The following is a 15,269-nucleotide window of genomic DNA, read 5'->3' as shown; positions in this document are numbered from 1 at the left end:
AGTCAGCCTCTTGCCCCAAACAATCTGGGTCCTCATTTTATCCACCTCGGAAGGATGGAAGGCTGAGTCAACCTTGAACCTGGTGAGATTTGAACTGTTAAATTGCAGGCAGCCAGCAGGCAGCAAAAATAGCATGCAGTACTGCACTCTAACCACTGCGCCACCATAGGTCCAGGTGTTTAACCACATGTGAAACAGATATGTTTCGATTTCTTCTCTTAGGAAACTGCTATACAGAAGTGGCCCCCAACCTTTTGGGTACTAGGGATTGGTTCCACGGAGAGAGGTTTTTCCATGGACCGGAAGGGACGTGGTTTTGCATGCTGCCTGCATCCCATGGATGGGGCTTCGCTTGCTTGCGTGGCCTGGTTTCTGGCCTGCTGTGGTCCTGCACCCGTCTATGGACCATGTCCATCAATTGACATGTCTATGGAATGTAATGCTATAGAGAAATTGGCTATAGAGCATTACATGTCAAAACAACCAGACACAAAGACAGGTTTTTCCCCCCATGCCATCACTCTGCAGAACACCTAATTCCTACAACACTGTCTTATGCCTAGGGATATCTAACCACAAAGTAGGCCTGTTTTGCTATTATCCTTCTCATCTTTTTCATCTTCTCATCTTTCTTACTACCTTCTCCTATTAGTACCTTAAAACAGGGGTGGGCAAATGTGGCTCTTTTACAACCTGTGGACTTCAACTCCCAGAATTCCTGAGCCAGTTTGGCTATCTCAGGAATTCTGGGAGTTGAAATCCACAGGTTGTAAAAGAGTCACATTTGCCCACCCCTGCCTTAAAATGTAAAGGTAAACTTTCAATTTCCAAACATTAAAAAGGTAAAGGTTCCCCTCGCACATATATGCTAGTCGTTCCCGACTCTAGGGGGCGGTGCTCATCTCTGTTTCAAAGCCAAAGAGCCAGCGCTGTCCCAAAACGTCTCCATGGCCATGTGGCTGGCATGACCAAATGCTAAAGGCGCACAGAACGCTGTTACCTTCCCACCAAAGGTGGTCCCTATTTTTCTACTTGCATTTTTTACGTGCTTTCGAATTGCTAGGTTGGCAGAAACTGAGACAAGTAACGGGAGCTCACCCCGTTACGCGGCACTAGGGATTCCAACTGCTGAGCTGCCGACTTTTCGATCGACAAGCTCAGCGTCTTAGCCACCGCATCCCTTATTGGTACCTTACGATTTATAATTTGTTGTTTGCATCTTACAATTTATGATTGTATCTTATGATTTATGATCAATGACTTACCACTTTGTTATGTAAATGCACGCCGAGAGTTTATGCACAGGAGACAAATTCTTTGTGTGTTCAATCACACTTTTGCCAATAAAGAATATTCCTATTCCTATTACTTGAAACAACCTCAAGGACTTGAGCTCTGCTCAAGAAGCCCATCCAAAGGAGTAATGCTGACACGCCATCATAAACGACAGACCCCGACACTTTAGCGAACTTACTTATGTTGCGCATGATAAAACTTGATGAGGCTCTGCAGAAAATCTGGCCCTTGCTTCATTTGGCATTCGTTGGCTTTCAGAAGATACTGGGCGAGAAAAAAGGAGATGAGAACAATAGGTTACGGTATAATGATAACAGCTTCTTCAAAATGTCAATAGTTTAGAGATACCATGTGAGCCAACCTGTTTGTTGTTTATTTATCACCTTAGCTAGAACATAGAATAATAGAAGGGACCTTGGAAGTCTTCTAGTCTAGTCTCCTTCTCAAGTGGACAAATGGCTGTCCAGTCTCTTCTTGAGAAACTCCAGTGGTGGATCACCCACAACTTCTGGAGGCAAGGCATTCCACTAATTGTCCTCACTGTCACAAAATGTTTCCTTACTTTTAGGTTGGATCTCTCTTTCATGATCTTCCACTCAGTACGTCTTGTCCTGCCCTCTGGTGTTTTGGAGAACAGGTTGACCCCAGGGGTAGTATTCAGTTATCTTGTGCGTGCGCAAGCGCCATCTTCCGCACATGCGCAAGGCCTTCTGCGCATTCGCAGAGCCTCAAAAACATAGAAAAATGGGAGGTCATGATATCCGCGTGGGTGGGCGGGGCATCCGGCAGTCGCCCCTACCGGTTCGCCGAAAGCAGATAGATCCAGCTGAATACCACCACTGGTTGACCCCCCCCCTCTTCTCTTTGACAGACCATCAAGTACTGGAAGATTGCTATCATATCACCATCATTAGATAACTTACATTACTATAATATTGCATACTGTAATAGCCATACTGACTAGACATAACGACAACAACTTCTTCAAAATGCCAATATGCAGTTAGTAAAAGAGATACTGAGCCAGCCCGTTTGTTGTTTATTCATCATCTAGTCAATTGAAGCCAATTTGTATATTATATAAGGGAAGATAGATAGATAACATTAGCAGATTGATAAAAAAAAAAATTGAATTAGAAGCCTGACATTCATACAAGAGGAAAGCGCTTTGACTCTCTTTGTCAAAATCATTGTGTCCCTCTCTTTCTCTCAACCCAACTCACAAACCTATCATTTTGAGAGAAAAATGGATAAAGAGAATATTAGGTATTGTAAGTAAGAGATTTCAGAAGGAAAGTGTCACACATGCAATAAATGACCGATGAGCCCATCCCCTGAATGATTATAAATCCAATAGTTTATAATACAAAGGTGATGTTATGGTCCGCCGGCAGCCTGCGGAGCTGGCAGCAGAGTCGGACAGTGAGGAGGTTGGGGAGGAACATGGGCCAGTCCTGGAGTCTGGGGAAGGTTTGGATGAGGGCTCTGCATCGGAGGCAGAGAAAGGGCCATCTGGGAGGTACGTGTTGCCTCCGGAGCCTCCAGAGTCGGACATCAGTGAGGCAGAGGAACAGGGGGAGCCTGTTCCCAATGCGCACATGCACAGAGCTGCCAGAAGGCAAGAACAGTTAAGACAAAAGGGGTGACTCCGGAATAAGGCTTGGAGATGATTGGCCCCTCCCATAAGACATAAAGGTGGAACAAAGCAAGATGAGCCTTTGCAAGAAGCAACTTTGTTTGTTCTGGTCGGTTTAAACTCTGAAGCTCCATTTTGACTTTGTGCTCCGTTTGGCCTTGCAAAGCTAATTTGCAATTAGGTATTTGGCAGCGTTTCAAGGGAGATAAAGGTGGGTGCTTATCAGCCTTATCCAGAAAGACTGTGGCAGACTTTGGTTGGACTATTCACAAACTGCTTAGGACTCATTACAGGCTGTGAATGATCATACTTCACAGCCGTTTAAATAAAAGAGGTTTTTTGGGACTAAAATTGTGATTTATGCTTTCTCAGGAAGACTAGGTCAGAACAGGTGACTTGTGGGGTCAAGAACCACAACAGACTTCATAAGGCTGCTTCCTTGCTAGATAGGTAGTCCTCGAATCACAAACACAATTGAGCCCAAAATTTCCACTGCTAAAGCAAGACTTGTGAGTTTTACCCCATTTCTTGCCACAGTTGTTAAACAAATCACTGCAAGTGTTAAATTAGTAAAAGAGTTGTTAAGTCAATCTGACTTCCCTGTTGACTTTGCTTGTCAGAAGGTTGAAAAGGGGGAATCACATGACCACAGGATACTGCAACCATCATAAATACACACCAGTTGTCAAGCATTTGAATTTATCTCACGTGATCGTAGGGATGCTGCAACACTCACTTTTTTTCAATGCAATGCCAACGTAGAATAGAATAACAGAGTTGGAAGGGACCTTGGAGGTCTTCTAGTCCAACCCCCTGCTTAGGCAGGAAACCCTGTTACCATTTCAGACAAACGATTGTTCAGTCTCTTCTTAAAAACTTCCAGTGTTGGAGCATTTACAACTTCTGGAGGCAATTTGTTCCACTGATTAACTTCAAATGGTCACTAAACAACTGGCTGTAAATTGAGAGCTACCCATACACATGATTAGTCCATTTGGCATGATGCTCCAGTACAATCAGTGAGCCAAGGGAAGCTCTCAAAAGAATTTCTGCTCTTGGCTGTCAATTGTCACGGCTGAAATGAACAATCTTGTACAATTATGATGTCTGGCCAACGACTCTTATTATGTACCACAATATAAGTACTTAGCCAGACTAAGATGCTCCCTTCATATTCTGTATCCTTTCCTGAAATAATCTCTCAGAAGGATGAACATAGAAATACCAATGGAGATTCTCAGTCATCCGGGTGCGATTCAAGGTGTTGGTCATCACCTTTAAAGCGCTCCATGGCATGGGACCCGGGTACCTTCGAGACCGTCTTCTGCCACCAATAGCCTCCCACCGGCCAGTTCGCTCCCACAGAGAGGGTCTCCTCAGGGTGCCATCGGCCAAGTTATGTCGGCTGGCGACATCCAGGGGGAGGGCCTTCTCTGTGGGAGCCCCAGCCCTGTGGAATGAACTGCCCCTGGAAATGCGTAAGATCTCCGACCTCCGGGTATTTCGTTGTGCACTCAAGACCCTGTTGTTCCGCCAGGCTGGGCTATCAACATAACAATTTTAAATTGGGTTTTAAATTCCTGGGGTTTTAAATTGAGCCGAATTCATTTAATAATTTTAAACTATTTTAACTGATGTTGTCTTGTGTTTTTAATAGGCTGTACACCGCCCTGAGTCCTTCGGGAGAAGGGCGGTATAGAAATAAAATTATTCTATTCTATCCAGGTTACAGTTGTCCCAAAGGTGCTTTTTCAGGAGGCAACTGGACTTTCTGGTTTTTCTTTGAAGACATTTCGCTGCTCATCCAAGAAGCTACTTCAGCTCTGGATGAGAAGTGAAACGTCTTCAAAGTAAAACCAGAAAGTCCAGTTGCCTCTTGAAAATGCATCTCTGGGGTAGAAATATCAGTTACACTGATATATGTAGTCCAGGACGAATGTAGAAGTATCACATATGTTAAGTTTGTAGAATATGCCACACCTGTTTTTTTTATCACTGTATACATTGTACTCCTTGGTTTCCAAAGGCTATGGAGTATAATTCATTTTTTATTGTAATGTTTCAGAATGTAAAGTTCCAAGGGTCACTGGGAGTCGGGTATTTTTTAAATGGGTGTAAATAAGTAAACCAATAAACATTATGCAGACTTTTTCCCCCCTACTAGTTTTCATTCAGTTGGCTGTTCGATGTACAATCGGGGTGGCTACTGGGGGTTCGCAGGGGTTCAGGAGAACCTTTAGCTAAGATTCTGTGCAGTTCAGAGAACCTCCAAATCCCACTCCTGGCTGGCCCCGTCCACCCCACCCCGCCCCTCCCACCCCACCCCGCCCCTCCCAAGAGTCCCCACGCGGCCGATTTTGGATGCAGGTTAGTGCAGGGCACACACGGAGGCTTGAGGAGGGTGAAAAACGGGCCTACCGGAAGTTCGGGAAGGCCAGAAACAGGTCCATTTCTGGCCTCCAGAGGGCCTCCGGAGCCTGGGGAGGCCGTTTTTGCCCTCCCGGAGGCTCAAAGAAAACCTCTAGAGCCTCGCCCCCCCCCCCACCGTGGTGCAGGAGGCTGACTAGGCCACGCCCACCCAGCAACCAGGCAGAGAACCCCTTGCTAAAATTTTTGAAGCCCATCCCTGTGTACAATCCTCTCTGCAGCAATCTGCAGCCCTTGGCTTCCCAGACTTCAGTTAAACCCTAAAGGAAAACACGGAGAGATGGACTTTTACCTGGAGGTGTTTTAAGATTGAAAAGTTGTAGGTAACTAGGGAAATTTCAGAGCATGGAATTGTGGTGTAACAAAAATGACATCCATGGAAGCTTCCTCAGCACCTCCACGATTACCGAACCTTAAAACAACCACCAAGACAAATTAAAAAAAACCAAACCTGAGCATTAATGTTTCCATCCCTTGGTGCTTGCAGCTTTTTTCCCCCCTCCGAATGCTCGGCATTCAACGCATCAAAATTGCCGTACGGTCTTTCACAAAATTGGGATTCTTTTTCCCACGGTAAAATACATTCTCATGGACATGTGTAGAGAATCCATGTCCCATCTGGTCGGTTGAAACATGCCAAGTCTTGTGAGAAACCCAGAGCAATTTTAAGAGTCGGACACAGTCTGTTGTGCTTCCCCCAAACCATCACAACCCCAACCTCCCTTCCCTCTTTAGAACTCAACCAAATTCTTTCAGCCGGGGGAAGATTTCACAGTGACACAATGAAGAAAAAAAAAGGCATTCAAGCAAAGCTCCTGCCCAGATGCCACCAAATGTTGCAATGGGGGGGAGGGTCTCGCAGAAAAATCTGACAAGCAAGACTCGGTAACATCCCAGAGGGAGGGAAGCGTTGGGTTTTGAAAATGCTTTCTTTATAGCAGAGCTTTACAAGCTAAGACAGCCACAATATTTATGTCTTTCACAGTCTTCCTGCCAACAGTGTGACTAAATAAGAGTCCAGAGAATTGGAGATTCAGAAATATTAGAGCCAGGATAAGCCAAGCAAAAGGCTAAGGGAAGGGGAGGCATGTTTGGGAAAAACATGACTTATTAGCCTGGACATTCAACAGCTCTCATCTGCATTCGACTGTAGCATTTCTCTGGAGGAAGGCCACTACGGTGTAATTTTGTTTAAATCTAAACATATATGACTGAGTTCTTGGGGATTTAAAGCTGGGCGTATGTGTTGCATGCATACAATTTCCTTGGTTTGCAAAAAGCAATCGGGGCCCAGGCCAACTTCATTCATATTGCCCCAGATACGGCCTTATTTTAGTACTTATTTATTAGTACTGACATTAATGCTAAGCACAGAACTTTGACTGCATTTCTTTAAACCACCTGCATCCAATCCATGGCCCAGGGACCGCATGCAGCCCCGGATAGCTAGTAATGCGGCCCCACAAGATCGTAAAACTTTTAACATTAATGGTTTGATTTATATACATGAACTGTATTGTATATTTCATATGCGGCCCAAGACAATTCCTCTTCAGTCAACGCAACCCAGACAAGCCAAAAGATTGGATAACGATGTTTTAAACAGCTCTCACTATTCTGGATGGAAATGAGATTTGCTTTAACCTCTCTTTCTCAGGAGTAGAGAAATGTAAGGTGTGGCATGCTGTTCTTGCACTTATTTAATAAAGAGGTGTGTACGAAGTCCTGTCACTCATCGTAACATTCCTGTCTCTGGTGTTTTGAGGTCAATTTAGCTTCCGGATAAAGGGAAATATATATGTCCCCGGATAATGGTGCAAGATCCAATCTGGGTCGGTCACTGGGACCAGAGGTTTAGTCTTCTGAGTTTCTGGATTCAATCAATCAATCAACCAATCAATCAATCAATCAACCAATCAATCAGAACAGAGCTGAGAGGAACCTTGGAGATCTTATAGTCCAACTGCCTGCTCAAGCAGGAAACCCTATACCATTTCAAACAAGTGACTGTCCAGTCTCTCCTTAAAAACCTCCCAATGTTGGAGCATCCACAACTTCTGGAGGCAAAGCTGTTCCACTGGGTAATTGTCCTCACTTTTAGGAAGTTTCTCCTCAATTCCAGGTTGCTTCTCTCCTTGATTAGTTTCCATCCATTGCCTTCCATTAAGGACCTGTATACTGCACGAGTCAGAAAGAGGTCTGTGAAAATATTCACAGACCCCCACTCACATCCTGGACATAAATTGTTTCAACTCCTACACTCAAAACGACGCTATAGAGCACTGCACACCAGAACGACTAGACACAAGGAGTTTTTCCCCGAATGCCATCACTCTGCTAAACAATTCCCTCAACACTCTCAAACTATTCACGAAGTCTGCATTGCTATTACTATTAATCTTCTCATGGTTCCTATCACCCATCTCCTCCCACTTACGACTGTATGACTGTAATTTGTTGCTGTATCCTTACGATTCATATTGTTTCCTAGTATGAGTCGATTGCTTATTTGTACCCTATGACTATCATTAAGTGTTGTACCGTACAATTCTTGACAAATGTATCTTGTCTTTTTATGTACACTGAGAGTATATGCACAAAAGACAAATTCCTTGTGTGTCCAATCACACTTCGCCAATAAAGAATTCTATCCTATCCTATCCTATCCTATCCTATCCTATCCTATCCTATCCTATCCTATCCTATCCTATCCTATGTATTGTATTGTATTGTATTGTATTGTATTGTATTGTATTGTATTGTATTGTATTGTATTGTATTGTATTCTATTCTATTCTATTCTATTCTATTCTATTCTATTCTATTCTATTCTATTCTATTCTATTCTATTCTATTCTTGTTGTGCTGGAGCCCATCCTCAGGGAGCTTCCCTCTCTACCGGAATGTATGCATACACATAAGAAGAACCCAAAGTACACATTCCGATAGAGAGAAGTTCCCTGAGGATGGGCTCCAGCACGAGTCCAAAACTCAGAAGACTAAACCTCTGGTCCCAGTGACCAACTCAGATTGGATCCTGCAATTTGGCTTCCAAAAGTAAGAATTCAATCTCAGGGGCAAACATCACGAAGGCTGCTTCCTTATTGATGCTATATAATCCTTGATTTACAGTGAGTTTCTTAGTGACCTTTAAGTTACAAGGGACCCAGAAAAAGGTGCTTACAACACAGGGCCAAAGTTCCACCACTCCTCCTCTGCATCATTTTATGACATTTTGAGTCCTCAGCAACCAGCCCACATTTATGGCTATAAGTAGTGTCACATGACCAAGGTTTATTATGATTTCTGGCCAAAAAAAAGCCCATTGCAGATAATGGTTCAATTAACAACTGTGTGCATGCGTGCTTGAACCCGGAAGTTCGGCTTTTCCGGCGCATGGCCCCGATGAGCACGCACATGTGTGACATTTCTGCATGAGCTTTTTGGCAGTCAGTGCCGAAATGGTTCGCCATCACTGTCATAGACTTTGAGGAAAGCCAGGCCAAAAAGGAAGGTTCCAGAAGAGGGTAATATACTGGACTACCACTGCTTCCTACCTTTCAACACGATCTGAAGATTTTTATCTGCCCTCATTATAATCATTTATTTTACGGTCAGACTTTTTATTCATTTTTACTCAGCTTCCCAGAGTCACCTCAAAAGAGAGGGGCATAAAAACTTTAATAAATAAATAAAATCACTTTTCCTGTTGGTTACAGAGCTAATTTTAAATCTGGCCTTAAAGCAGGTGGATCTAACCCATGGCCCCACAATATAGTAAACATTTATATAACAAGTAAGTTTGTTATTTATCCCATTATATATTTTATAGGCGGCCCAAAACAATTCTCTCTTCCGTCAATGCGGCCCAGGCAAGCCAAAAAGTTGGACAAGGCTTTGGTTGAACAGTAGGTGGCAGCACACAACCAACCATATCTCAACTAAGCAGGTCAGGCCCAGTTAGGATCTAGATCAGGAGTCTCCAAACTTGGCAAGTTTAAGACTTGTGGACTTCAACTCCCATAATTCCTCAGCCAGTTTTGGGAGTTGAAGTCCATAAGTCTTAAAGTTGCCAAGGTTGGAGATCCCTGATCTAGAGAAAGTCATCCAAAGAAAATCAGGACTTCAGACCAAGTCTAAAAAATGTGCAGAAAAAGCCAATGATATACCATGTCTGTATTACTGCCAAGGAATATGTGTCTATGAAGGTCTTAAAGTTAGGGAGACTTTATCTCATTTTTTCCAAACCGACTATCCACCTCGGATGTGCTGGAACTACAAGTCCTAGAATCTATAACCAATGTGCCCAATGACTGGGAACTTTGGGAAATGTAGTTCTAACTCATTTAGCATGTGCTATATGAAAGAAGTCTTGTTATATACCCTTCTCCTCTATGGTTGGACTTGGACTCCATTAGAGTTCATGTATGACTTCCCATTGGAGTGCCTCTCCCATCTGCAAAATCCAGTTGCCTTTACATCAGTTGGTCAGATCTAATCATTTGGGGGAGAGAGCCAGTTCGGCGCAGTGGTTAAGGCAACAGACTAGAAACCAGGAGACTAGGAATCCTAGACCCATCTTGGGCATGAAGTCAGCTGAGTGACCTTGGGCCAATGATCCCTCTCTCTCAGCCCTGGAAAGGGGGCAATGGCAAACCACCTCTGAAAAACCTTGCCAAGAAAATTGCAGGGAGGTGTCCAGGCAGTCTCCAAGAATCAGACACGATTGAACAGAAGAAGAAAAATCATTTGGGGGGGCTGGTATGTTGTGGGACGCGGTGGCTCAGCGGCTAAGACGCTGAGCTTGTCGATCAGTAAGTAAGTAAGCTTTTATTGCGGTCAGAGACCAAATTAAAATAGACAAAGAAAGGGAGCATATTTTACAAATATGGATAGATCATGGGACAGTACACCATGTACTTCGATCAGAAGTTCGGCAGTTCAGTGGTTCGAATCCCTAGCGCCACATAACGGGGTGAGTGAGCCCCTGTTACTTGTCCCAGCTTCTGCCAACTTAGCAGTTCGAAAGCACGTAAAAAATGCAAGTAGAAAAATAGGGACCACCTTTGGTGGGAAGGGGATAGCGTTCCGTGCACCTTCGGCATTTAGTCATGCCGGCCACATGACCACGGAGACGTGGTCATGTGGCTCTTCGGCTTAGAAACGGAGATGAGCACCGCCCCAGAGCCGGAAACGACTTGCACACGTGTGCGGGGGAACCTTTATCTTTACCTTATGTTTGGGGAACCAGAACTTTTGGCAAACATGTGTTAGGCTGAGAATTCTGGAGATGGTTACCCAATCGCATCTGAAGAAATAAGTGGTGGGAAAGGTTGATGACATGAACGAAGCAATCCAAGGTTGAACTTTTATCCTCTGCTTTCTACAGGCAAAGCTCTCTGGTGGGATTAGCCTTATGATAAGATCACTGGCTTTCCCAGATTTGCTGAACTACAACTTCCAGGTGCTGATAATGCTAGGTTAGGGAAAAAGCTGTTTCCAACACCAGACTCCAAGAGAAATGTCCATTTCCATCAAGCCCCTCTGCTTGCCCTCCTAAGCTGCGAGTGAATCCTTGAGTGCTTCCATGTGCTGTTATTTATTTAACAGTGAAGCTATTCAAAGAGATGAGTCACCCTCTGGCCCAGCCCCAATCCTTCCACAGAACCCAGAAGAAGGAAAACACACACACACACACACACACAAATGGAAATCACCACCGCCTGGCATCACAAAACTCTTTAACCCTATCCAACTCCTGCAACGCTTCCCTAGCAGCCACAACTCAGCCATTCTTCTCTCTTACTTCTATACAGACTTGGATCGCTTCCCTTGAGTACCTCTTTAGAGCCAAAACATCCATTAAATCTCTATCAGGCAAACAGTATTGCTATGAGAGTTTTGGGTGGAGGAATAGTCAGTCCCCCTTTCTCTGATGAACGCAATAAACCTATATCGTGAAAACACATCTAAAAACTGCATTTAGCTATTTCTCACTAGCTGCTCTGATAGGTAAAGGTAAAAGTTTCCCCTGTCTGACTTTAGGAGTCGGTGGCCATCTCCATTTCTTAGCCAAGGGAGCCAGCATTGTCCTAGGACCGTGATGGCGAACCTATGGCACGGGTGCCACAGGTGGCACACGGAGCCATATCAGTGGGCACGCAAGCATTGCCATAGCTCAGCTGCAGCACGTGTGCATGCGCTGGCCAGCTGATTTTTGGGCCTTCCGGTCCCACTGGAAGTTGGGAAATGGGCTGTTTCCGGCCTCTGGAGGGCCTCCGGAGGGGGTGGGGAAGGCTGTTTTTGCCCTCCCCAGGCTTCTAGAAAGCCTCCGGAGCCTGAGGAGGGTGAAAAACAGGCCTACCGGGCCCACTGTGCCATCACATGCTAAAAGCGTGGGGGGAGGCTTGGGGGTGGGGTATGGGCACGCATGTGGGCGACCTCCCCGCGTTCCCCCCGCTTTTGGCACGCGACGGCAAAAAGGTTAGCCATCACTGTCCTAGGACCTAGGATGCTTCCGTGGTCCATGTGGCCGGCATGAGTATGCATTGAGGTGCACAGAATGCGGTTACCTTCCTACCGAAGTGGTGCCTATTTATCTACTTGCTTTCAAACTGTTAAAGAGTTCAAAAGGAGCTGGAGCAAGTAGCAGGAGCAGCACTTGGGTCTTGAACCCTGGCTGTTGGCTTTCCAGTTGACAAGCTCAGCATCTTTTAACGCCTCCAATTTGCTCTGATAGTCATGTTAATAAGCTCTTCTCACATGAAGAACTGCCACTAAACAAATTAGCCTTGCTAAAGGCTCAGAATTGTGCTAACCTTGCAAAAGATGCTGTTTCCTCCCGCCCCCAGTGGTTAAAACTACTATTTTGCATTTCCCACAATGCATCAGAGCCATGCTAAATTAAATGCATTCTGGGAAATGGAAATTTGCCACTTCCCACAGCAAGACATTCTGGAAACTTCCCACAAGCTGGTAGTTTTGAATGTGACAGATGCTGACGTGGGAATATCAGAAGACTTAACATGAGAGAGAAAGTCCTTTCAGATGGAAAACATGTTTGCTGTCTTCAGAGACAGCGAGATCTTTTGGGCACTGACGAAGTCTTTCTTTTGAAAGCATTTTTATGTCCGTTGGTTATCATCAGCGAGTGCAAAATGTTTTGAATTCCAAACACCCTACTTTGAGCGCCAATCAATCACCCTGCTTCATGTTAAAAACTCTGAGCGCAAAATAGGGTGTTTTCAACTATTCTGGAGGAGTTTTAAGCTGAATTTATAGAATTTTGAACTTGAAACTCCTCTAAAAACTATCAAAACAGTCATTTTCGTGCTTGAAATCAGGTATTTCTGACCCAGATTTTTTTTCTCCAATTCACATCCCTTCTAATTAAAAGGAGACAGCAAAAATTCTAGCACATTTTTTTTTTGACGGTTCTCATAAGGTCCGTGGACAATTCTTAAAAGCTGTTCGAATTCAGTTCTAGTTTTAAGTGTCTACATAACTCCAGAACAATTATTTTTCTTCTTCTTCTTCACCCATTAAGTAATGTATAGTTTTTACTGCTTTAAGTATTTCAAATCACTTTCCAATTTGCCTCAGATTCGTTTAACAACCATGGCAAGAAAGGTCATAAAATTGGATGCAACTCACTTAGCAATTGCCTTACATAGCAATGGAAATTCTGGCCCCAATTGAGGTCATAAGTTGGGGACTACCTGTATATGTAAATGGGGAGACATGATAGCAGTCTTCCAATATTTGAGGGGCTGCCACAGAGAGGAGGGGGATCAAGCTATTTTCCAAGGCACCCGAAGGCCAGACAAGGAATGATGGATGGAAACTGAACAAGGAGAGATTCAACCTGGAAATAAGGAGGAATTTTCTGACAGTGAGAGCAATCAACCCATGGAACAGAAGTTGCCTTCGGAAGTTGTGGGAGCTTCATCACTGAAAGCTTTCAAGAAGAGACTGGGCTGCCATCTGTCAGAAATGGTGTAGGGTCTGCTTGGACGGGGGGTTGGACTAGATGACCTACAAGGTCCCTTCCAACTCTGTTAATCTGATGTATGACAAGTTTTTTTTCACAATAACTGTACCTATTTACTTTAATGAGTCTGTCTTGCGTGCAATAGCTCGGGCAGCAAGCTGAACAAGTCTGAACGCATAGACCCAAGCAAGGTTTTGTAAACCACCAGGAAGTAGCCTTAATGTGCACAGTATACAAAACATTCAGCCTATTGCAACAGAGAGAGGGGGGGTGGAGAGAGGGGGGAGGGGGAGACAGGGAGAGAGAGGCAGGCTCCTTGATCTAAGTCAGGGGTCCCCAAACTTGGCAGCTTTAAGACTTGTAGACTTCAACTCCCAGAATTCTCCAGCCAGCATAGCTGGGAGTTGAAGTCCACAAGTTTTAAAGCTGCCAAGTTTGAAGACCTCTGGTCTAAGTCAAAGTCGGTTTTTTGGCAATACTACAGATCAGGTGCTCCCTGTAAGTACACACAAGTCATCCTGCTCTGCAAAGCAAACAGGATTTGCAGAATGCAATTAAAAAAAAAAAATAGACATTTGCCACAGAGAAAAGGGAATGACTCAAGCAGTGTTGGTTGTTCAGATCCAGGAAGAGACCCAATCATCTAAATATTGGATTGGTTATTCAATCAAGAGAGTTAATACACTTTTGGGAAACGGTGACTTCATGCAACGGATTGGGAGAAGGCCAGGAGCAAGCGAGGAGGGTATGTGCAGCAACCCCAAAATGTTTCCAGCTGTTTGGATACTATCCAACCCAAGGAGGCCAATTTACCATTAGCCTGATTTCATCTCCACCCTTTGTCTCCCATCCCCATTAAGCTCTTTGGCTAAATACAGTCTCAGCTAGAAAGTGGTATGGACATGTCCAGAGAGCAGCATCTTCCACCGTGGCCAAGACTGCCTACCAACTAGAAGTCAATGGCCGGTGACCTCGCAGGCGCCCAAAAGAGAAATGGCAAGACACCATCAAGATATGCAAGCCATGGGCCTGCGCCCTGGAGATGCAACTAACCGTGCAAAGTGATGTTCAATGATCTGAAAAGCAGACCCTGCACCTGTGGGAATACGCTGGGACAGTGGTGGCGAACCTTTTTCTCGTCGTGTGCCGAAAGCATGCACGTTCTGGCACCCATAATGCAATGCAGCCCCCGTGCATGCACGGATGACCCCCCCATGCTCCCATGCCCCCATGCAGATGCACACGTGACCCCCCCACATGCTTGGGCCTAGCAGGCCTCCCTGCAGCCTCCTGGGCCCAAAAACGGGCCGTGAGGGAGGATGCTGCACACAACCCTGCACCCCCACGCATGCATGCGCCTTCCCATGCATGCATGCACGTCTCCCGCATGAGCCCAGCCCCCCCGCACATCCCTAAAATCAGCTGGCTGGTCGGAGGCATGTGCGCATGTACGGTAGAGCTGAACTGGGCGACGGCTTGCGTGCCCGCAGAAAGGGCTCCGCGTGCCAGTTGTGGCACACGTGCCATAGGTTTGTTTTATATTTTTTTAGCTTTCTAATTCCTTCTGCCTGTCCTTCCATATGCTGGTCTTTGATTGCGATATAGGTTGATTTGATATTGTATCTTGAGACAGAAGGGGAGATGATGCTCCCACCTGCGAAAAATGGGTCTACCGGAAGTTCCAGAAGGCCGGAAATGGCCCCATTTCTGGCCTCCAGAGGTACTCTGGAGCCTGTGGAGGGTGTTTTCGCCCTCCCAGAAGCTCAAGAAAAGACTCCGGAGCCCGGGGAGGGCAAAATCGCCCCTCCCTGCCATGGTGCAGGAGGCTGACTAGGCCGCACCCACCATGGCCACGCCCACCCAGCAACTGGGCAGAGAACCCCTTGCTAAAAATTTTGAAGCCCACCCCTGCATATTGCC

At 45.2% G+C, this 15,269-nt stretch overlaps 1 protein-coding gene across 2 annotated transcripts in view; it reads right to left on the bottom strand.

Moving 5' to 3' along the window:
- Window positions 1-15,269, bottom strand: part of ASAP3 (ArfGAP with SH3 domain, ankyrin repeat and PH domain 3) — a 94,146-nt gene that overhangs the window by 35,080 nt on the left and 43,797 nt on the right. For both annotated transcript variants that reach the window (XM_060691496.2, XM_060691497.2), the window contains exon 7: window positions 1,475-1,560. In XM_060691496.2, coding sequence (XP_060547479.2) covers window positions 1,475-1,560 — 86 coding nt within the window. The remainder of the gene's footprint in view (window positions 1-1,474; window positions 1,561-15,269) is intronic.

The sequence above is a fragment of the Pantherophis guttatus genome, chromosome 10 (assembly GCF_059756535.1).
Source record: "Pantherophis guttatus breed Tessera chromosome 10, ASM5975653v1, whole genome shotgun sequence".
Taxonomy (NCBI): domain Eukaryota; kingdom Metazoa; phylum Chordata; class Lepidosauria; order Squamata; family Colubridae; genus Pantherophis; species Pantherophis guttatus.
This window is presented reverse-complemented; position numbering and strand designations above follow the sequence as displayed.